Source organism: Callospermophilus lateralis, chromosome 14 (assembly GCF_048772815.1).
Source record: "Callospermophilus lateralis isolate mCalLat2 chromosome 14, mCalLat2.hap1, whole genome shotgun sequence".
In the NCBI taxonomy this organism is placed as follows: Eukaryota; Metazoa; Chordata; class Mammalia; order Rodentia; family Sciuridae; genus Callospermophilus; species Callospermophilus lateralis.
In genome coordinates, this window is record NC_135318.1 from 60,432,078 (window position 1) to 60,457,077 (window position 25,000).

At 39.2% G+C, this 25,000-nt stretch overlaps 1 protein-coding gene and 2 pseudogenes across 1 annotated transcript; 2 read left to right on the plus strand and 1 right to left on the minus strand.

Annotated features, from left to right (window-relative positions):
• The first annotated feature begins 1,111 nt into the window (after positions 1 to 1,111).
• On the plus strand, positions 1,112 to 7,995 carry LOC143380484 (uncharacterized protein C2orf78-like). The gene is made up of 4 exons (XM_077105158.1): positions 1,112 to 1,208; positions 4,518 to 5,279; positions 5,849 to 5,905; positions 6,080 to 7,995. Exons 1-4 carry the CDS (start codon positions 1,112 to 1,114, stop codon positions 7,993 to 7,995), a joined length of 2,832 nt encoding a protein of 943 aa, XP_076961273.1.
• A 10,249-nt stretch (positions 7,996 to 18,244) lies between these two features.
• Positions 18,245 to 18,781, plus strand: LOC143380721 (CYFIP-related Rac1 interactor B pseudogene; annotated as a pseudogene).
• A 1,045-nt stretch (positions 18,782 to 19,826) lies between these two features.
• On the minus strand, positions 19,827 to 20,550 carry LOC143380000 (activated RNA polymerase II transcriptional coactivator p15 pseudogene; annotated as a pseudogene).
• Between the last annotated feature and the right edge of the window lie 4,450 nt (positions 20,551 to 25,000).

Sequence of the window (25,000 nt, forward strand, 5' to 3'; positions counted from 1 at the left end):
AAAGAACTACAACAAAAATACAGAGAGGGAAATTTTACAGTCAGCTAGGTCTTCCACCTCTCTAGAGTTGCTGCTATTGTTCAGAGTTCATTTTTCAAAGAATCACCTCACAGAAAAGAAGACCCCTGCTTCTGGAAGTCAAAAGAAAGTAATATCAATGTGTATAAGAATGCAGACTCAAGGCTTGTACATGAAAAAATGTCTACAATGAAGAGGGGTGGGGGAAGGAGAGCAGAAGAGAGTTACCAGTCTAACCTGGCCCAGCCCAGGCCAAAGAAAGTAGGGATCAAGAGAAACTAAAGAGGAACTTGGGCCACATCATTCCAGAGAGAATGCACTCAAGGAACTTCCCCCTAGGGCTGGGATTGTGGCTCAGTGGTAAAATGTTAGCCTAGCATATGTGAGGCACAGGGCTTGACCCATGAATAAAATAAAAGTATTGGGTCCATCTACAGCTAAAAAAACCCAAACAAACTAACAAAAAAACCCATTTTAACCCCTTTTTGAATCCTTGAATACTGCAATACCTTCACTAATCCAATCTAATTCTGTGTTCCAGAACCACTATACTTGCTCAACCTAAATGTCTCTTTCTTCCACTCCAGGGATATTAACTGCATATGTTAATAGAGCAATGTATCACTATTACCTCTTACACTGTGAAACATCATTTATAACATATTCATAATATTTTAATGAACATTTAACACGAACACGGAGATGATATCCCTAACACAAGAGCCTGGGGGAGGGGAGTCATGGGGTGAGCCCATTATGTCCCTCTTGCAGGGCTGCACCTACCAGAACTGAGTCATTTAGCTTCTATTATAACTTTCCTGTCACTTTCTGTCACCCAATCAACTCTCTTGTCATTTTCCCCACCCAATCCCACCTTCTCCTTGGGAGTCTGACCACCCTATTGGCTACTTCATACCTTTAAACGAACAGTTTTGTGACATCATTCTCCCACCAAACTTACTGCCACCTGCTAGAATCTTAGGCTTGCCATGCAGTTGTAAACAAATTTGGATCATCGCAAGTGACCAGTGACCAGTAACCAGTCATTAGAGTGGCCAGTAAACAGTGACCAGTGAACTCCATACTGGGAAACATGCATTCTCTACCCTCAGCCACCCACACATCCTCTGGGGTGGTCTCCTCATCCTTTGTATCTGCAATTGATGTGACCTCTTCTCTGACCATGTCAGGTAAGTAAAGAAACTTTTTAAAGTTTTTCATTAGACTTTTACCTTCCTCAATTTACTCATGGAGTCAAAAGAGCTTAGAATAATAGGGGAAAGGATGGAACTAGAAATCTGGACACCTAAATTAATTTGGAATTTGACATGTACTAGGTACAGAACTGGACTATCTTACTCTCTCACAAAATCTGTTTCTTGATTTGCTACATGAGGATAACAGATTGCCCATGTTCTGGTCCCTTACTTTTCTTGCATCTTGAGGGGCATGTTTATAGAGAATGAAATCAGATTTCATGGTTGTGTTGTTTCAACTGAAAGAGACAAATCCTAGGCAGGGTGGAAACCAAGAGGTTTCCTCTGTAACAGTCTCCCTCCACCAAGATTTGCACTTCATTATTTCAAATTTAGGGCTGTTCATAAAAGGGACATTCACATATTTGGGAGTTTTCTGTTTAAACTAGGTGAAAAGAGAAATAGGAAGAGAGGAGCAGGAGGACAGGGCTGTAAGGAGGCAGATGTTCTTGGGAAAGCAAGTTTGTGACTGTTTAAGCACAAGGCAACAGGAACTCGGTGGAGGAAGAAAATATAAAAATAAGGGAGAAGAAAATGTTAGAATAATAGAGATGAAGAGAATGATGTTCTCGAGAAAAAAGAAGTTGTTGGGATGGATGTGGAAGAAAAGCAAAGATTTTATTTAAACCAAAAGAGAGTATAGAGTGAATCCTCCCAGAGGCTGGTTTAGAGAATGTTTAGATTAACGGACCAGCAAGGAAACTAAGACTTGAATTGGGGTATCACTGGGGTAAGCAGGTTATCAGAAAAGTCATATTTGGCTGTTACAGTTTTTCTATGACCTCTTTGAAAACCGACGATGTTGACAGTTAGAACATGAACATGTTAGAAGTATGTTTTAGAAATGAGTCTTCCTCCAAACATGCCAAGGAAAGTGGTTCTAGACAGAGCTGGAGAAACAGCATTTTCCCTCCTATTTTGTTCTGATTTTTAAACTACAGGTATTTCTAAAAAATGGCTTGTCCAAACCTGCATCAGAAGGACACATTCCTTTGTGTGATAAAAGCTGTCAAGGTGAAGCTGTTTTCCATCTTTACAACAGTTTTTTTTTTCTAAAACAGACAATCTACAAATAGTCATTGATGATTTCTAAATCTAAGAACCAAAAGAAAGAACTATATGAGAATAAAAATTCAAGCTCACATCTCTAATTCCAAGTTTATTTAAATAATTATGTGAAGAATTTTGTTTTGTCTATATTTCAAATAATTGTTTGGGGCTAGGGTGTAGGGTAGCTCAAACATTTTTGTTTTAATTTTGTTTTAATATAAAAGAGAGAAGGAAATGTCATAATAAAAGACAAAAATTGTTTTAAATTTGTTATTTTATTAACTATGATGGTTTTCTCAGACTTTAGGGACAAGATTTTCCTCTAAATGTGATAATAAAGTAGGCTTCTATGATTTTGTTAAAGCATTTTTTCTACTTTATTTTATAACCAAAAGGATTATCAGAAAATCTGTTTATATTAATTGAAATATGTACCTAGTGGGATTAATGTCTTTTATTTGGTGTGGGTAATCCTTAGAGGAAGAGAAACAAGAACAGTAATGAAATTACTTTACACTTATTGTTTTTTTCTCTAGTATGTACAAAATTTCTTGCGTCCTTCCTTCTGTTCTCCTTCCCTTCTTCTTTCCCTCACTCCATTTCTCTCTCCTTACCTCCCTGCCTTGCTCCTTGTTCCTTCTTTCCTTCCTCTCATTCATTCATTCTTTCTTCCTTTCTTCTCTTCTTTCCAGTTCTGAGGATTGAACACAGGGTATCAAGCATGCTAAGCAAGCATGCTACACAAGCTATATCTCCAGGACATTTTATTTGTTTTCTCAGATAGGATCTTGCTGAATTCCCCAGAGTGTCTTTGAATTCCCGAGTGCTGGGACCAGAGACCCACCACACCATGCCCAGATTCATAGTGGGTTTTGGCTTCGGTTTTCGCTTTTCCACATGGCTACCCATCTGTTCACTTAACTTAAATTTGTGTTCACTTTACTTCAAATTACACACATTTTTAGTATAGTTTCTCTGTCTATATGTACTGCTTGAGAATGTATTCAAACTCACCTTCAATTATGAGCTTTGTTTTGATTAACAGTATTCACTAAAATCAAAGAGAAACATTCACTTTCATAATATTGTATGCATGATAACAGAACTCATTTCTTAGCAAATTTGATATACACTCACTTTTGCTACATATCCATATGTTCATTACTATCTAGTCATTCCTTTTAGTTCTGAGCTGTTTTTTATTTTTGCTTCTATCTTTCCAGAACATACTGTAACTCCCTCCAAATGAAACTTTTTGTAATATCTATTTATTAGTTGTAGTTCAAAACAATACCTTTATTTTATTTATTTTTACATGGTCTGAGGATTGAACCCAGGGCCTCGCATGTGCTAAGCAAGCGCCCTAATGCTGAGCCATAACCTCAGCCCCCACATGAATCTTATGTAACATGACTTTTATTCATGGATGAATCATCACTGTTGGTATTGTTATAACCACACTAAAGATGAGTAACCTGAAGCTCAGAAAGTTTCCATTTCTTTCAAGAAGCATTTCTTGAGAAACTGAATTTCAGGTAGTTATTTTCATGTAGGATCAGCAGTTAGGCTGAAAGAGGGCAAAGAATAACGCTTAAATTATCATTTGGATGGTAAAACTGAACTCCAGGAAATATCATGTGACCTGGACAAACAAAAGGAGATACTAAACATCACTGTGGTGATATCAGTAGATTTTCTATGAACAGGGAAAAACAAATTTCTGTTTCTCCAGATTTCTGATCTTTGGAACTAGAGTCCTGGCCAGGGAGTAAGTTTCCATAATCTGTTGCTGATTTTGAACAAGTCGATCTCACTTCACTGACCCTTGGTGTACTCATTTGCTAACTGGTAATGTTGGGGTTTTCCCTGAGTTCGAAAGTGCTTCAGTTCTAGGGCAAATTCAGGAGTCAATACTAGTGCAGGCTCAAAGGAACCGTAGGAGAGGAAAAGGATGCTTTTAGGGAACAATGTGTGAAACAGACCACTTGGGACTTCTGTGCCCAATTTGAGAGAAAAGGCAGGTAATCAGAAGAGTACTTGCAGACATCCTAAATGGAGTGATTTGGGGTCTCTCAATGATTATTAGAATGAGGGCCCTCCTGATTACTACAACATTAAGATGACATTATTCCTCAAATATTGTAAGAATCTGCCTGTCTCATCAATATTTTCACCACCCTCTTCTGCCTACAGAAAATTTCCAAAATTCTTCTTTACATGGAAATGCTGATTCTCGGCAGCTCTCTCTTCCTGTGGTGACCAATGCAGCTTCCGTGACAGGAGGGGTCTGCAACTTCTACAGAGCCTCTGCTGCAGCTGCCACTTCAGCATGGTTACTGCCCTCAACCTGTGGCACCTCCTTCCAGCCACTCATGGGCAGTGCCTACCTTTATCAACATGCTAGCACAGCCATGGTGTCTGGGGTTACTGGCCAGAACCAGATTCCCATGGCACCTGCATCATATCCAAGTATTTCTGAGTGGTATATCCCAGGAAGTGCTGAAAAGAGCTCATCTTCACTCGGGGACTTTAATCTGACTGTCACTAACCAGAACACAGCAGATTATTCCCTGTCTATGATATCCCAGTGTGAAAAAACTTCTGAATCCAATATCATGGTCCCTGGGTATACACCACTATCTGCTAGGCTTGTCCAGGTGACACTAACTCAGATTGCAAATCAGGGACAGAGCCTCTCACTACCCCACCAAGAAGGAAGCCAGGTCTACTACTATGATCAAAACTCTCTGGGGACTCTGCTCTCTGGAGAAAATTGGCCCTGCCTGCAATCCTATGGCTCTGTGCCATATGCAGGAAGTAGTGCCACTGCCCCTCAACCAGAAATGGTGACAGGGCTGAAGGAAGTTCAGCCCACAAATGTCCTACCATCAGTCCCTACACCTGTGACCTACTACTCTGTGTCCACTCAAAGAATAGAAGGAACAAATTTTCAAGGTGAGTACAAACACCAAAAAGGGGAAGAAATAAGATTACCACTCGAAACGAGGGTCCAGTTTTCAGCTGGTAACTGTGGGTCCACACATCCCTAGAATTCAAGTGCTGAGATTTTAACCACAATCTTGTTCAGCAGTCCCAATTTTCAGACTCTGAGAAGCATGCAGGACAGCATAATGGTCATCCATGCATTTAAGAGACCTCTAGGAGCACACGGAAGGAAGTGGCTGTTCACTATTTTTGCACCCAGTCCAGCTACACAACCACACTATAAATATATTTCCCTAATTTTACTTTGGTTTAGAAAAATACATCAACACATATCAGGGTGTGACAGTTTAATTAATCCTTAATTGACTGCAGGATTTAACCTCTGTATGTAGAGATGCTGTCCAAAGCAGGAGTCCAAAACCCCTGACCTTTCACATTGATTTCATGTGCAACATCTCCACCCTCTCCTAGTTCATGGTGTTAAGTGTTCTTACATTCTGGGGAGAGTGGAGAGAATTGAGAGGCCCCTATATAAGGACGAGAGACTTCATGAAACAGTTTTTCTGTGTTTCCCACAGAGGAGACAAGTGCTCTACCAGAAACCCATGCTGCCATGGTGATGGACCAGACCAAAAGTAAGACTTCAAGTGATCACCTGTAACTAATATGCAACTCTTAACAGATACCTGTCAGTGGTCCTTACAAAGAGCTAATAGAAATGCTTTCTCCACCATAGGTGGTTTCCCTGAATAGTGTGTTGCTGGGAAGGGGGAGCATCCTACTTACCATTGTCCTTATTTCCTTTGTAGGGATGGAAACTTCCATAGGGATGGAGGCTTCCTTGGGATTGCAACCTCCAAGTCAGACATTTTGTCTGCCACAGCCTCCAGAATTCCCATACATCTGCAATAAGAGAAAAAGCCAAATAATTGAGAACAACTCACAAACTGAACTTGGGGACATTTCCACAATAACTCCAGTCCAGAGTTCCACAGATTTCTTGGCATTGCCTCCAAATCAAAGCCAGGAACAAACAGAGATTAAGAATTTGTGTGAGATTAACACCATGCTCTCAGAGCCACTGGATGCCTACCAGATTGCCATGGAGAACAAGGATCCTCCACTACTCCCTTTAGACATCCCTGAAATCCACCAGCTTCTGGCTTCCATTGGTCCTCTGGACCAAGAGGAGAATCCACATTCTGACAATATCCATCTAGAAAGGAATAGCCTGAGTCTTGAGGACCAAGGCACACTTAGAAATGGGATTGAATTTAGCAGTGATTTTGCAAACCTCACTACACTGGTGGGGGATATTCACCTTCCTGAGCTTTTCAATTCCTTAAAAGAGTTTGACCAACCTAAAAGTCCCACAATAACAAAATCCAATGATACCAGAGCCATCATGGTGAATCAGGGTCAGGAAATCACAAGTGCCTTAAAGGGTCCTAGTGATCCAGTGAGGAAGAACAAACATAAAGCCTCAGAGTGTCCTGATGGAACTCCTCAGGCCAAAATGCAGCCAAGGAACCTGGAATTCACATTGGGAGGAGAAATTTCTTACAGGGATGCAGACAGTAGCAGGGCCCCTGTGCACACAGCCAAGCACTCTATCAGCAAAGCTCAGAAAGCTGCATCCAGCAACAACAGCAAGGCTAAGGGCCATGGGCAGGAAAAGACCAAGAGGACCAGAGAAAACAACTCCAGGAAAGCCCAGGAGAGGAAGGAGCCACGCAACAAAGTCAAGGCAGAGGAGAAGCCAACTCTGCTCAAACTGAAGGGGAAGAGGAACCAACCTGACCTTTGCCAAGAGGCCTTTAAGAAGCCTCGGAGCTGTCTCGGCATGCACATGCTGGAGTCGGTGCAGGTTTTCCATGCATTAGGGAAGAAGAATGATAAGAAAACTGGGCTCTCTTCCTCCCGGGCCCCGGGAAACTCAGGCCGTAACCAAGACCCCTGTCCATACCCAGCTATGAAACCATGGCTGGCAGTTAAGGGTCCTGAGAAATCACAAGTCAAAGCCCAGAATCCAGATATTAGTGCTGAAGGAAAGGGTCCCTCTCCATCCATTTATGAGCCTCCACCACCTGGGAAGGTTAAATTGGTACCTTTGCCTTTTCTGACCCTGGAGAAACCTCCACCTCGACCAGTAATCAATCGGAGGCCACAATCTCTGGCCTCACGCAGACCCACTGGGGCTTACCCTGCCAAGCCGTGTCCCGCTAGCTCAGCTCAACCCATGGCAGTCAACCAATCCCAACCAGCTACTGCTAACCCATCTTGGATGCTTTCTGCCAAGCCAGCTAAGCCCGTTTTGACCCATGCCATTCAGTCAGGTGTGAGTGCTTCTACCCAGCCTAGTGTCCCTCGGTCTGCTGCTTCTGGGTCTGCACCCTACAAAACATCATCTTGCACTTCTCTCCATTGGCAACCAGTTCCCAATGTTGGGACTAAGCCCCAGTCACAACCGCCCAAGCCTCAAAACCAATATCTACTCCAAGACTTTGCCTTACAACCAATTCCATGGAGGAAACCCAATGTTCTTGGGCAAGTAGTATCAACTCCCATCACCAAACAGCAGAGGCCAGAGCGGGAAGCCATGAAGAAGAAGGCTCAACAAGAGCGTGAGAATGCTGCCAAGTACACTGCTTTGGGGAGAGTGCAGTGTTTCATTGAGAAGGAAAGAGAGATGGAGATTTCTCGCTACTATGGCTACACAATGTAAGAGCTGCTGAGATCAGTGGTGCCACTTAGGGACCAAATAGTTTTCCACATGTATATAGATAGAGAGACACACATTTATTTATTCTCAGATGCTTTCAAAGTTTAATAAAATTATATAAAGAAATGTAATATAATTCACTAATACATGATAAAGAGGCCTTCTGGTACCACTGAGAATGTTAGAAAATAAAGAGGCCTTTGGGTACTACATGGGTACCAAATGGTGTTCTCATATACACATAGATAGATAGATGAAAATTTATTCATTAGGCACAGTTGAAAAGGTAATATAGTTTAATAAAGAAATCCTATAGTATTGATTAGAGGGTAAGTTATAAATTGGATTTATGTTGCCATTTGAATACCAAATAGTTTTCCACATATATATACAGAGAGGTACATAGATACAAAGGTATTCACTTATAGATTTTTAAGACTTAATATAGTTGAATAGAGAAATGTAATAGAATTGTTTGAGAGATAAGTAATAAAGATGCTTTCTGGTACTGCTTGGGCATCACATAGTTTTCCACATGTGTAGATACAAAGTTTATAAATATGTAGATACAAAGATACAAATGTATTCATTCTAATATATTTTTAAAGTTTAGTCAAATTGAATGAAGAAATTCAATAGAATTGGTTAATAGATAATAAAGAAGCCTTGTGTTACCACTTGGCTACCAAACATTTGTCCTCATAGACATATGTATATGTACTCATTCCAATATACTTTTAAAACTTAATAAAATTGAATAAAGAAATGTAATGGAATTGATTAATAGATAATAAACAGGAATTTTGAGTTTGAATGGCTGTTAAGTGTTGTTTAATTTGGTAGCGGTGGGGATCACAGCCTGCATGAGAAGAAAGGAAGTCAAAGTTGGCCAGGATAATAGAAGTAAAGGCAAGGAATGGGGGAAAGAGGAAGGCATATGATCTAGCACTAGGAAGGCAAAAAGAAGAGAGATGTATGGGCTTACTGGAAGAATCAGGAATTGGCAAAATGGCTGACCAATAACACAATGTTGGAAACTAGGGTTAAAATGATAAAATGACAATCAAGTTGAAAATGATAGGAGATGGGTTCAGGTTGACCAGAACAAATGCAAAAATCAAACAAAAAACTCTCATGGAGAATGGCCTAATTTTTGGCCTACCTGAAAGATATTTTACAAAAGAAGTTTCAGGGCACATCTTCACCACGTTTGGGTCACTTAAGATCCTAGCTGGGAAAGGTGAATACAAAACACGGGGAATCTACCAGGGGTGTCAGAGGGTTCACAGTTACCCTGAGGGAAGCTGGTAACGTGGGACTTGGCCAAGTGAACTGCAGCAGCATAAGGCCTACCCAGAACATGGCCTGGAATAAATCACCATTGACTCAACACCCATGCACCAGGACAGCAGAGATGCACTACTTGAATTAACCTTCACACACAAGGCCAGTATCACTCTGACACTTTACTAATGGTCGAGAAGCAAGGCCTCAATCTGAGGCTTGTGTCCTCAAGTCCTCAGTGTTGGCAAGGGCCCCCTGCAGGCAGCCAACCTGGCTTTCAGACCACAGCATAGAGATGTTGGGGTAGGGGGTGAAGGAGAGAGATCACACTTCAAAGGGGGGATAAATACTGAACTGAGAAGCCTGTCAGGTCCTCTTCCATTGATTCTGGCAAGTGCTGTCTTCAGGGACCATTGCCCGGAACCTGAAGCTCACAAGAAAAAAAATCACTCCTTGGCTTCCATCTCCTCCCAACACAAGCAGAGTGCGCATGCACAAGGATCAACCTGCCAACAGCTGCAGGACCCAGCAGCCCCAACAGCTTTTACCCATTCCCTCCAAATTGCCAGTCACCATCTTCACCACTCTTCCCACAGGAGACATCGCCTTTTCCCACATTTTGGAAACGTCCAGAGATATTTAACCCCAAAATGTATGTATCACAATTTGTTAAATTATCTGTCCTACAGATTCGAAATGTAACCTTTATGAGATATTAAATTCCTACGTGTATTTGTATTTTTCTTTGTAGAATTTGCCTGGTTTTCTTGCTTTTCCTGTTTACCAGGTCTCTGGGATATTTTTTTATCATGTGTTTCATTTTTTTAAAAAAAATTCATTATTCTTTCTTTTTAGACATTATCTATTATGTTCATTCATGTTTTTCCTTTTAGATTAGACTTCTTTGATTTCTTCCATCTCCTCTAATTTCCATTTATGTTGTTCTTTTTTATTATGAAACATAAAACTCAACATTTCAACTATCTTTATGTGGATAACTCTACAGCATTAAGTAGATGCACCATGTTGTTCAAGCATTATCCACTATCCAAATCCAAAACTTTTCACCATCCCAAAAAGAAAGCTATATCCATGATATAATTTTCCTTTCCCCTCTCAGGTTCTGTCCTAGTTTCCATTGCTTGGCCTTCTGTGTTTTAGCTAGTTTTGAAAGAGTGGGTTACCATCAGATGTGCTTGGGGGGTTCTCTTCTGACTTGTTTTTGTCGTCTGAGAGGATGCTATTCTCCTGTTTTTTAGAATACCTTTATTTGGGATTTGGTTTTTTTCTTTTCTTGCTATGCACTTTTATGCAAAATTCATTTTCTTTGTAAAAGTATGGTTGAGGATAGAGTTTCTTATGTGATGGAATGGCAACTTCCATCTCTCCTTCCTCCACCTCTTCTTCTTCTTCCCTCCAGTTCTGTCCCTCCCCATTCTCCCTTTGCTCTCCTCCTTCTCTTCCTCCTCTTCCTTCTTGAAGAATTAAAAAATGTCGACTTATTATCTAAAATTTTCTGGCTGTTTTCACAGGGAGTTTCATCCTTTGTGTCTATTTTTTTTCCCAACAATTTCTCCTCTGGGTGAGGCCTTGTCTGAAAAAGAGCACTGGCTGTTCATTTTCCAAGACAGTTTAGTGTCTGGATAGCATCAGCCCTCCAATTTGAATGTGGGACATTTGTACTTACAGCTGCTCCTCAGTATCCACAGAGAATTGCACCCAGGACCCCTCACAGACACCAAATTCCAGAGTTGAAGAGAGACTGCCCACATTCAAATGATCTAAATCATCTCTAATTATCATCACTACAATGTAAATGCTATGTAAGTAGCTGTTGTATCATATTGATTATACATCATACAGTACATATTGAGGAGACCTACTGCACTCACTTTGGGGTGGGCCAGAACCCCTCTCAGTTTTAGCTGCTCTTCTCCTGCTGGCCCACAGTGCTTTGCAGGAATGCCTGCTGGAGCTTTGAAAGCCTCCTGTCTCCCATTTCCTCTGCTGCAAGTGCTGCTGCCAGGCAGGTCTGGTGCCTCCTGCTGGTGGTTGGCCCTATCCTCTTGTTCTGAGGTTCCTAGGGAACACTGTGTTCTCTACTTTTGTGGTAAATGCTACTCCAGGGTTTGGCTTTCTTTCGTCTATTTCCATGGCCTCTAGGCCAAATGTGTCTTTTTCTTCTCTTTGTTTTGGGAGACTCCAAACTGCACTACTGCCTGCTACTTTCTGAAATCTTGATGGATAACATGATTATTTTAAATTGAGAATGTTGCAGGTTTCAGTTCCCTGAAGCAGAGCTTCATTTCCCCCTAACTAGTTAAGACTGAGGCAGATTGTGAGTCCCCTGTAAAGACCATGGCACCTGGTGTCTTTGCTTGCTGTGTTGGTGTTTGAGTGAGAAGCAATCTCAAGGTTCATGGGGGAGGGACATCTGGCCACAGGAAGAGGGAGTAGTCTGCGGGACAGGTGGAGAATGGGGACATGGCCTCTAGTCCAAATGTGTCTTTTTCTTTTCTTTGTATCTTCTTTCTGAACACATTTGAGAAGGAATCTCCTATTTGCTCTCCTTCCCCTGTGGGTGGGGGTGGGATGTCGGGTCTATACACAGTTTCCTTGTCTTCCTTAGCATCATCTTTCCAGTTGTCCAGGCCAGAAACCTTTGACATCCTTTGATTTCTTTCTCTCTCTCCCAATTACACACTTGGAATTTTCGTAAATTTCATCTGCCCTCTCTTCACATCACATCTAGAACCTAACCACTTCTAACTCCATTCCTCCATTTCTGCTCTAACACAATCCCTAACCATTTACTGCCTTTCTCTATCCATGATAGGGGACATACACATTTTCCATAAAAAGACCAATAGATGGTAAATACACAACTGTCTGTGAGCTAGATTGTCTCTGTCTCCACAGCTCCACTCTGCACTTGTAGCATGAACGTGGCCATGCAAAATAGGAGAACACATGGACATTAGTTCTGTTTTAATAAAACTTTATTCACAACAACAGGCTGTACTGCTTCACATACTCTGGCTCTGCCTGATCTACTGCTATGCTCCCTTTCAATCACTCCACCCCAGACCCCCTGAGCCCACTTGCTGTTCCAAGCGTAAAAAACGCTCCTCACCTCCTTCAAGCCTCTTCTCAAACTGTACCTTTCAATGAGGCTTTGTGTGACTACACTCTGAAACTGCAATTACCTCTCAGGGTTTCTCCTTTCCTTCCATCTGATTCCCTTCATCAGGGACCACTTCTCCTGCAGTGTTGTGAACCTTTCAATACACTGTGTAATTGAATTCCTTGTTGTCTTTATGGTTTAGACTTTCCATCACTCCCTTGCCAGTCAATTTCTGAAATGTAAGACCTTTGAGGAAACAAAATTTTCTCATCTGTTTTGTTCACTTCCATGTGTCTCATGTCTTAAACAGTGTCTTGAACATAAGAAGTGATCGATACATGTTTGTTGAATGGCATATACCCAAAGGGCTTAAAAGCATCATACTATACTAATGCTGACACATCCATTTTTATAACAGCTCAATTCACAAGATCTAAGCTATGGAACCAACCTCGGAGCCCTTCAACAGATGAATGGATAAAGAAAATGTTGTATCTATATATAATGGACTATTACCCAGTCATAAAAAAGAATAAAATTATGGCATTTGCCAGTAAATGCATGGAAATAGAGGCTGTCATTCTCAGAGAAATAAGCCAATCCCCCCAAAAAGCCAAAGGCTGAATGTTCTCTCTGATATGCAGATGCTAATCCAGAATGTTGGGGGACAGGAGAGGGAAGAATAGAAGTTCATTAGATTAGAGAAAGAGGAATAAAGGGATGGAAGAAGGTGGAAATAGGAAAGGCAGTAGCATGAACCAGAAGTAAATTTTCTGGATTCATATGTGAATACATGTTCATTATAACTGAACCTCACATACAACCACAAGACTGGAAAGTTAGGGATATGTGGGTTGGGCAGCTGAGCACTGGGACCAAGAGCTAAAGCTGAGAGACTGAAAAAATGCAGACCACCTGGGCACTGCTTATTTCTCCAGTTCTGATCTCCTGTTGTACAATCTAGCCTTGAGGTTTCATGCTTTACCTCTGACTGCCTAGTGGAAAAGACTTGGTCCCAAAAACAATGGTTGGTTTCTCTTTTTTATATAAATTTTTATTATTTGTATATGACACCAGAATGCATTACAATTCTTACTGTATATATAGAGCACAATTTTTCATATCTCTGGTTACATGCATAGTATATTCACAGCAATTCATGTCTTCATACATGTACTTTGGATAGTAATAATCATCACATTCCACCATCATTAATTACCTCATGCCCCCTCCCTTCCCCTCCAACACCTCTGCCCTATCTATAGTTTGTCTATTCCTCTCATGTTCCCATTCCAATCCCTCTATGAATCAGCCTCCTTATATCAAAGAAAATATTTGGCATTTTTTTGGGGGGGATTGGATAAATTCACATAGCATTATCTAGTCTAACTCCATCCATTTACCTGCAAATGCCATGATTTTATTCTCTTTTATTGCTGAATAATATTCCACTGTTTATATATGCTACATTTTTTATCTATTTAACTATTGAAGGGCATCTAGGTTGGCTCCATAGTTTAGCTGTTGTGAATTTTGCTGCTATAAACATTGATGTGGCTGTGTACCTGTAGTATGCTGTTTTTAAGTCCTTTGGGTATAGACCGAGGAGTGAGATAGCTGGGTCAAATGGTGGTTCCATTCCCAATTTTGCAAGAAATCTGGATACTGCTTTCCATATTGGCTACACCAATTTGTAGTCCCATCAGCAATGTATGAGTGTAACTTTTTGACCCACATCCTCACCAACACTTATTGTTCTTTGTATGCATAACAGTTGCCATTCTGACGGGAGTTAGATGAAATCTTAGAATGGTTTTAATTTGCATTTCTCTAATTGGTAGCATAGATTCACGACCATAATAGCTAATGAAGGCATCTAGCCTTGAGGCTTTATGTTTCTACCTCGGACTGACTTGTGAAGAAGACTTGGTTAAGAACATAATGGTTGGTTTATCTTTGTATATTCTGGTTATCACCATAATTGGCAAGCCCATTCATGGAATTGTTTTGGGTACAGTGAGACAACATTAATCTCAGTAATATGTGAACAACTGGGAATATGTATTGAATATTCACTGGGGTCACAAAACAATGTCAGCACTGAGAAGTAAGCTGTAAGCAAGTCAGAAAATCTCCTGTCTTTCTGGGCATCATATTCTAGTGGGCAATGAAAGGCAATAAACAAACCAAACCATATCAGAGAGGTAAGGAGTATCAAGAAAACTGAAACAAGACCAACTGATAAAGAGTAACTGAGTAGCTCAGAATGGATGGATAGGAAAATTCTCTCTGAGGAGGTGACATGAATGATAAGATGCAACCAGTCAAGTGAAAAGCACTACAAAAGCACCTCATGAGAGCAATCAGCTGGGCAAAGGTCTGGAGTGGAACTGCAGGTGTTCTGATGGTGTGGCTGGAGAGCAGCAAGGAACAAGGAAAGTGGGAGATGAGGTCAGAGAGGTGACAGTGGCTGAATCACTCTGCAATCTAGGTAAAGAGTACACAATCTAATCCCAAGCCTCATGAGAGGTCATTGGAGGAGTTTAGATATTTTTTCCAGATACTAATACCAGGAGAGAAAAATAGAAACAGGAGTAAGGGATATTTGGAGCAACAGTGAAGTAGTTGACACTAATAAAATATGACAGTTTTTGGTAGGGCCTATGTACCATATGGAGGCTTGAGGGTTTCCAATTTTTAATAAAACTGAGAAGAGAATATGGAAGGACCTCAGTGACAGATAGCATAGTATGCTGAACCAAGATGAGTTCCAGTTATTTTGCTCAGTATAAAATGTAGGGATGGGGTTCTCCTTTGGACAATATTATCGGTAAAAAACTTAGGGTTTAGGTCAGGGGAGGACTTGATGCTAAGTTCCAGAGTGTTGGATCAAAGCTCTTTAGGTTCTTCTGACCACATTTTAGACTAGTTTTGGAGGGTATGATGATGCTGAGACTCCAGGCTAGAATTAAATGGATGGAATTATGAAACAAAAATTGCAAGGAAGCCTGAGAACAGGAGAGGCAAACAGCATTTTCCTGATTATAACTGAATGTTGGATCTGAATATTTTAGTATGTACAAATTATTTTGCTATCAAAAATTATCTTACCACATGCTATAAAGTTTAACCTTGAATGTCCCTAAAGGCACACATGCTCAAGACTTAGTCTTTACCATGGCACTATAGGGAAAAGGTGGAACATTTAAGAGGTGGGGCATAAATTAGGCACAATGTTTTATGTCCATAATCCCAGCTACCTTGAAGGCTGAGGCAAAATGATCTCAAGTTCCAGGCCCCCTGAGAACTACAGTGAGATTCTATCTCAAAATAAAATTTTCAAAGATCTGGTAATGATCCAGGGTTCAATCCCCAGTACTGGGAAATAAAGGAGGTGCCAGGTAGGATAACTTCTGGTCATTGAGTGTATGGGCTTGAAGTGGACAATGGGGCCCAATACCTCCACTTCCCTTTCTTTCTCTCTCTCATTCATCCAGGTCATGAGGTAAGCAGCTTGTTCCACCATATGCACCCTTCCATCATGTGCTGCTTCGCCATCTGACTAAGGACTGGAACCTCCAAAGCTATGAAATAAAACAAACCTTTTCTCTTTATAAGGTGATTATCTCAGGTGTTTGTTCCAGTAACAGAATGTTAACAATACTCCACATTCCTCCTAGTCTTACACCTACCACCTTTGGAGGACATGGAAATGACAAACCTTCAAAAAAGTGTGGCCTTTGAAGAAGATGGGGGGAAGAAGGCACCACATTAATAACAATGATCTTTTCCAATACATCCTTTTCCAGTGAAAAGACAATCCCTGGGCAGGAAGCAAACATCACCCAATGAAAAGAAAAACCTTGGAAAAGGGAAAGCATTGATCCTTTCCCAATATATCCTTTCTCAGTGGCAGTACATTAGACCCTCTATTATTGTCCTATAAAAACACTGCTTAGTAAAAAAACAAAACAAAACAAAAAAACAACCACTAATTTTTGCAACCTTTTTCCTGAATGCCCACATCTTGTAAAGTCTTCAAAGGCTAAGTCACCTCCCAGCGTGTAATAAGACTGCTCCTATAATGGGTGGCCATTTTCTAACCAGATAGTCTGCCCATCTGATACTTGACTCCACAACTGAATAAAGGCTTTGCTGCATTCATGAGGTCTGCACCCGTCTCCATATACCCTTAACCTATAGTAGCTGTGGACACCCTTGATTTCTCAGAGAACTTATGGAATGATCTGGCTTGCAGATGCTCACTGTATGTTCTTAGTCTCATATTACATAACAGCATTACAGAAGTAAGCTATCTGAGGTATGCAACTGAGATAAAAAGAAAAAAAAATCTTAAAAAAGTTTACATAGTCCAAGTCATATCTTTATACTGCCAAACATGCCACAATTCCTTCTCAGCTAAACATTACCCCACACAGGCACCAAAAAAATTATATTCCATAATTAGCATTGGAAGAGATGGGGAAAATAGGTCTATAACTGCAATATGTATTTTAATATATGAGCAATTTTTTCTATATATGCGTTTGTCTTCCTGTGGGTTCTTTTTTTTACAGTTTTTATTAAATCCTAGTCTAGTTTAACAATTTCTGATTTTACAGACATCATCCCATGGTAAACATATTTACTAAGTGAAAGCTAATCAGACATCATTATTTTCTGTACACTAAGCAGTAAGATGACTACACAGAACACAACGAGGTAATGACACACACTTGCTTGAAGTTTTTACACAAGCCACATACCAAACTCTGTCTCCTCTAATAATTACTACAGATTTAGTGACTGTAGTTCCCTTATTTTAATTATAAGTACCTTATTGAACTAACATTTTGACAGTTTCACAAACTTTTCAAATTAGCATAATATATTCAATGAAAAAAGCGAAATAAAGATAAAGAGATTGTTATTAAGTGGAAATGAATTTTTAAAAAAGTGACTGGGACAAATTTTAACATTTGGATGAAAGAGATCATGGATTTCACAAATCTAATGTTTAAAAACTTAATGCAATGCGAATCTTTTTCATGTTAAAACTAATAGGTCTATAAAACTGTTAATTTTGGCCTTAAAGAGTATCTAGTTTTTTGATCAAAAAAGGCCACAACAGTTAAGACTGTAATTACTTGATTTTATTTTACACTAGGTGGTGGGAACAAAGCAATTCTCCTTAATAAATTTGACAGTTTTTAAAAAATATTTATTTTTTAGGTATAGATGGACACAACACAATGCCTTTATTTTTATGTGGTGCTGAGGATAACTCTGAGCCACAATCCCAGCCCCAGAACACTTTTAATAATGCACATTAAACTCGTTCGTGGCTGCGCCGCCACATGGGCAGATGCAAAGGAGCTCCTTGCTCAGGGCCCGGGGCTTCCCCTAGCTCTGTTGAGGAGCTGCTGCCGCTGGAGGAGGGCGGAGGAGTGGGGCTTAGAGCCTGAAGGCTCGAGGAAGGATGCCCAGCCTACATAATCTGAGAAGGAAATTTATAATCAGGTGAATGTAGTATTAAAAGATGCAGAAGGCATCTTGGAGGACTTGCAGTCATACAGTGGAGCAGGCCATGAAATACTAGAGGCAATCCAACATCCAGCAGATGAGAAGTTGCAAGAGAAGGCATGGGGTGCAGTTGTTCCACTTGTAGGAAAATTAAAGAAATTTTATGAATTTTCTCTGAGGATAGAAGCAGCCTTAAGAGGCCTTCTGGGAGCCTTGACCAGTACCCCATATTCTCCCAACCAGCATCTAGAGTGAGAGCAGGCTCTTGTTAAACAGTTTGCAGAAATTCTTCACTTCACACTCCGGTTTGATGAACTCAAGATGACAAATCCTGCCATACAGAATGATTTCAGGTACTATAGAAGAACATTCAGTCGGATGAGGATTAATAATGTCCCAGCAGAAGGAGAAAATGAAGTAAATAATGAATTGGCAAATCGAATGTCTTTGTTTTATGCTGAGGCAACCCCCATGCTGAAAACCTTAAGTAATGCTACAACAAAATTTGTATCAGAGAATAAAAATTTACCAATAGAAAATAACACAGACTGTTTAAGCACCATGGCTAGTTTATGTAGAGTCATGCTGGAAACTCCGGAGGATAGAAGCAGATTTACAAATGAAGAGACATTGTCATTCTGCTTACGGGTAATGGTGGGTGTCATAATACTCTATGACCATGTACATCCAGTGGGAGCATTTGCCAAAACTTCCAAAATTGATATGAAAGGCTGTATCAAAGTTCTTAAGGACCAACCTCCTAATAGTGTAGAAGGTCTTCTAAATGCTCTCACGTACACAACAAAATATTTGAATGATGAGACAACCTCCAAGCAAATTAAATCCATGCTGCAATAACTGTTCTGGAGTAAGCACCTGCTGTAGAGAGAAGACAGTATTCTGCAATGACTGAGAATGCAGTTTTTTAGTGATTGCAATTACTAATTTGCCTGATTATAACTGAATGTTGGATCTGAATATTTTACTATGTACAAATTATTTTGCTATCAAAAATTATCTTACCACATGCTATAAAGTTTAACCTTGAATGTCCCTAAAGGCACACATGCTCAAGACTTAGTCTTTACCATGGCACTATAGGGAAAAGGTGGAACATTTAAGAGGTGGGGCATAAATTAGGCACAATGTTTTATGTCTATAATCCCAGCTTTTATTTCTTTCCTCGGTTCTTCTTCCCTCTTTTTTAATCATGTTCTTTTTCTTAAGATTTCTTTTTTGTGCCAACATGGGTAAAGTTATACTCTGAGGGGACATTGTCCTTTCAAACAGGCCATCTAAGGCAGCTCATTATGCATTGCATTGGGTTCTCTACTGAGAAAAATCTGTGACTTGAACTAAATATTTTTTAATGTGGATTTTTTTTGAAAACTAACATTTAATATTGTTTCTCCTGCATGGCAAAACTGCCTACTCTGCTATTTAAAAAACTTCAATGACTTTATTTTCTACTGCTGCTTTTTTCATGTGCTGCCAAAATTAAAATGTTTAAATTAACTGTGTTGTACAAATGGTACCCAACACGAAACTTTTTAAAAATTAATTAAGACTTTTGTTTAAAGTTTTAGGTTTGCATTTTGACTTTTTAAAAAGGATGTATGTTATGTGTTTAACCTTTATTAACTGATGTTAAAAACTGTGATGTGGGTGTAGATATTACGTATGCATGATCATGTTTAAAGGATGGCTGTTAATGATAAAATAAAAATCAACTTTCATTTTTCTAGAAAAAACATAATGCACATTAAAAAATGTATTCATCTTACAAATTGTTCTGCAATCCAAATATACAATAGCTTGGAAAACAATGTTTAGAAAACAAAAGCCAATGTAAAAAGATAGATTAAAACAACCAAAACAGTACAGGATTTATATGGCTCAGATTTTACAGTTTTCTTCCTGCATCATCAACGTCAGAATCTGTTCCTTCAGCTGGCTCCACTGCTCAGGATTTAAAGAAATATCTTTTCTTGGTTTCATTTCACCTTCTGGATCCATCCAATATTCTCTAATATCAATTAGAACTTTCCCTTTAAAGGAAAGTTCTGACGTACCTCATTTTCCAAGACTGAAACATATTATCATCTCTGCTGCTGCTGTTCTGCTTGGAAGATGACAGAGCTCTCGAAGTTTCAACAGTCTTTTGCTTCTTTACAGGTTTTTGGGGAGCAACTTGCTTTTTTCCTCTTTAACATTTTCTCAACGTCACTGTCAAAATCACTTCCCAATGAGCTTGAAGAAACAAGTAATTTTGATTGAGGCTTTGCTCTGCTTCTGCAGTCGACAGCCCTCTGTTTGCTGGCTGTCAGAGCTTCCTGTGGGTTCTTGACATTGTGAATCACACACTATCTACTCACTGTCTCCAAAGAAGTCCACAAATAGATCAATCTAGGTGCTCTCAAAAGCTTACCACTGGACTGGGGTTAGGGCTCAGTAGTAGAGCACTTCACTACCATGTGTGAAGTACTGAGTTTACTTCTTAGCACGAAATGTACATAAATAAATAAAATAAAGGTCCTTCAACAACTAACAAAATATTTTTTAATAACAATTACCACAATTCTGGGCTGATAAACCCAGCCTAATTCCACCTTAGGATTGGGAGCCATCTCGTCCCAAAGTCATGAATAGTTTTATTTCTGTTTTACCATAAATAACTGTGATTTCTAAACTTGTTCGGAATCCCTGCCTGAGCCTTGAACTCACCCATGCCTGGCTCCCTCTGACCAGTTAACAACCCTCAGTAAAACCTCAGTGGCACCTTTTAAATTCTGATGTTGGGATATAAATGTATTCCCCAACTTGAAATGTTAACCCAAATAGATCATTAACCTACTATCTGCCTTTGTATTATGCTTGTCAAAATCCTTTTATCTGTATGTTCTAAGGACATCCCCCCACCCTTTACAACTGTTTATGATATAAAACCATGGTCCTAGAGAGCTGTGATTCTGATCTCTAGCCCAGATTTTGGGACAGACAGTCCTGGCCAGCTTCTGTGTACACAAATATAGGCTTGCTTTAATTTGATTCAAAATTGAAGTCAGTGGTCTTTGCTTTGCATTATGGTTTAACAGTATAATTCTATATACTTAAACATTGTGTTTTCATTAAATGTTAAAAGATGTGATTCTATATACAATGATTTATAGAAGATTTCTACATATTTCGACTTTTCCAATTAAGAGTAATCTATATAAAATAAAGTATTTCTTTTTTCTTAAAATAAAATAACTTGTCTAAATTCAGAAATTTACAAGGATTATACAACCATGGTTAAACAACAACTGTTGTTTTGAAATATTTTAATATGTTGTTTCCTTAAGACATGAACTTAATTAATAAAAAAATTAATGTAATTATGGTACTCTTACTATTATTTGGGTATTAAGTATGTTCATATCTTCCAGGTATACAAGTCTTTAAGGTAAAAGCTTAAAGAGAACATTACATGAAGCTGGTGTTCTCCAAACTAATGATGTATGGTAATGTTGTGTTTCTAAGGATGACAAACTTTATTGGAGATTTACTTATATCATTTAATATTCTATAACTGGACCTGTTACCAATAAGATATAAAGTTTTATGTTACTTTTACACTAGGGTACAATTTAAATGTATTTTTAGTTAATGAGAGTTATTCCATGTAAAAGATAATATTTTAAAACACAACCATTTTGCTACTTTTCAACAAAAGGTTAAAAGCTCTCAGCCTTTCTGTAATTCATGTTTTAAATGTAATATCATGGGACTAGTGTTGTGGCTCGGTGGTAGAGCACTTGCCTGGCATGTTTCAGGCCATGGGTTCAATCCTCAGCACCACATATAAAATAATAAATAAAGTGAAAAATCCATTGTCCACTGAAAAATCCTTTTCTAAAATGTAATATAATATTGTGTTAGCTAATATTCATGTGACCTCAAGCAACAATATATGTAAATTTTGTAAAATGATATTTAAGAAACAAAGGTCAGCTTTAGAACTAGACCACTTTGCTTAAGGTTTATAAAGATTTAAAAAGAGCCCTGCCTTACCTGAGATAAGGCTCTCCCCCTCCCATCTTACTACATGTCAGAATGACTCCAACACAGGCCAGACTTCAGTTTATTTAAAGTTGTGTTCAAAAGATTCATTCTTGTTGTTAAGATTACTAGGATCTCAAACATGGGTTGTAATATATAACTCAGTCAAAATTCAAGGTAGCTATTACAAGAACTAAATTCATTTTTACTCTTGTTAATTTTGTTTTTTTATTTTCCTTATATACTGTCTAAATGTTGCCTTTTCATGTTTAACAGAGGTATTGCTTCAAGAACACACAACCTGGGCTAATTTACAATAGTAAGCCATCACCTAAAGGACAGATAAGAGTACAGATGCTAATTAATAAAGAGGGGTAAATGACTGTAAGCTTATAGATATTAAAGTTAAATCCCAGTATGCTTAATTTAAGACTGGTGAGACTGACTTGCTAGATGTTTAAGACAAATAAGTAAAATTTAAAGTTAAATTAAAAGGACTCACAACCAATATTTGGCTCTTGCCCTCTGAGTCAGTCTAAACCCAGGGAACAGGGAACTTCTCTAAGAGCTTTGCAACTCTGGACCACATAACCTCACAATTGGGGAGATAATGAGACCACTAAAGAACAGAATGCCAATTGATGCACCTGCCATGAAGAGGAAGGTTATTGGAGAAGGGAGACATCCCTAAGACTTCCAAGGGAAGCCACATGGACAGCAATACCTGGACCACCCTAGCATAAATAGTACTAGCACAACTAAGAAATTACTCTCAAGTTCCCCCCAAAGAGACTGCCATGGAAACTCACCTGACTCTTAAAAAGAGCATTCTTGATTACTCTAAAGATGTTGAAGATTTATATTCCAATATAAAGGCCTTGTCTACTCTGGCCTTATCATGGGAACAGCTTCTCAGTCTTCACACCTCCTGGTGAGAAAATATTAACTTCTGCCGTCTTCATGATATTCACTGACATGTTCCACAGACTGCAATATTTGTTCAGTACTCATGTTTTTTTTTTTTGTTTCTCCTTCATAGAAGCACCCATCTCCATGGACTTTACAACCTGTTCTTCCCCAACCAGACTTCAAACTGACCTGAACTCCAAAGCTGTTTGTCCCAGCCAACATCACCCCCTCTTAGCTCTAAAGAAGCCAGAACAGTCATCACTCCTTTTTCTTACAACAATAAAGCCAGAAATAGATAGACAGTCAATATAGATAGGTAAATCGAGTCAGGTCGGACCAGGGAGGCCAATTTGGGTGAGTCTGGAAAGTTGGGGACTGTCACCTGAGAGATTAAAATTCCTTTAGAGCTCTTCCCTTCCCCTATCAAAGATTTGAAAAAGACACATAAGAGAAGGAGGGAATGATGCACTCAGCCTAATTCCATCTTATGTTTGGGAGCCACCTGGTCACAAAGTCATGAAAAGTTAATTTCTTTTTTACTACAAATTACTGCAATTTCTAAACTTGTTTGGAATTTCTGCCAATGCCTTGATCTCACCCAAGCCTGGCTTTCCTTGACCAGAGAACAACACTCTATAAAACCTTAGTAGCTCCTCATAAATCCTGGCTCCCCCCAGGAAGATAACAACCCTCTATGAAACCTCAGTGGCACTGCATAAATTCTGATATTGGGACTTGAATTTATTCCCTACCTTGAAATGTTAAGCCATGTACATCATTAACCTACTGTTTGCTTTGTATTATGCTTGTCAAAATCCTGTTATCTGTAAGTTCTCAAGACACCCTCATTTGCAACTTTTTATGCTAAAACTGTTCTAGAGAGATGGGGTACTGATCATTAGTCTCGAGTTTTGGGGCACACAGTTCTGGACAACTCCTGTGTACACAAATATATGTTTACTTTAATTTGATTCAAAATTGGAGTCGGTGGTCTTTTCTTTCCATTGTGGTTTAACAAGGCATGTAATCCAAGCAGCTTGGGAGGCTGAGGCAGGAGGATCATGAGTTCAAAGTAAGCATCAGCAATGGCAAGGTACTAAGCAACTCATGAGACTCTGTCTCTAAAAAAAATACAAAATAGGGCTGGGGATGTGGCCCAAACATGGAGTTCATCCCTGATACCCTTCCCCACCAAAAAAAGCTTACCACCAAGGAAAATGATTAAATCCATAGTTTTACTCCCCCAAACCAGCTGTGTGAGCATATATACATATATATTGTTGCCAACTCAGTCCTGACTACTTTATCACACTCATGAGACAAGTCAGTGAAAATAACATTCTCCAAGGGATAAAAAGCAAAGGCATTCTGGCGAAGTTAGGCTGAACAGACACACTTCTTCCTTGGGTGCACAGCATGAACTCACCACAAGGCTTTTTACACATGTCTTTCTTTACTTTTCTCAACAAATCCATCAGGTTAAGTTAATTCACAAAACTTCACCATAAACAATCATCAATGGAAAAACATGCCATATGTTGAACAATGTCGGATTACTTTAAAATATGACCAAAAACAGTGAGCTAATGTATAAAATATGATATGTCAAGAGCTTTGTAAGGTTTTGAACAACCAATAAAAAAAACCCCAGAGCATAGAAGAGCCATCCATATACTATGAACACATTAATGGGTAACAAAAATGAGATCATATGACATAAAACAAAATAAGACTTAAGATCTCTATTTTATAGAAATCATGACAGATTCTGGACTATCTACCTAGCTAATATAAAATAAATATATATATGATAATTATATATATATAATTATATTAATATATATTGGGGGGGGTGAACAAGCTAGATTCAGTGGAATATGCCATTAATCCCAGAAACTCAAAGGCTGATAATGGAGGATCACAAGTTCAAGACCAGAATCAGCAACTTAGAAATGCCCTAAGAAACATAGTGAGGCACTGTCTCAAAGGACAAATGAAAAGGGCTGAGGATGAAATTCAATGGAAAAGCTTCCCCAAAACTGCATCGCCCCCCCCAAATTTTATTTCCTCTTTTATTAACACAGAATGAAACCTAAATGTGTTGAATTGCTTCTGGCAAAAATAAAA

Coding starts and splice junctions, on each gene's coding strand:
- LOC143380484 (XM_077105158.1), top strand. CDS start 1,112: ATGCATTCTCTACCCTCAGCCACCCACACATCCTCTGGGGTGGTCTCC. Junction 1,209..4,517: donor CTCTTCTCTGACCATGTCAG/GTAAGTAAAGAA, acceptor TTCTGCCTACAG/AAAATTTCCAAAATTCTTCT. Junction 5,906..6,079: donor GGTGATGGACCAGACCAAAA/GTAAGACTTCAA, acceptor TTTCCTTTGTAG/GGATGGAAACTTCCATAGGG.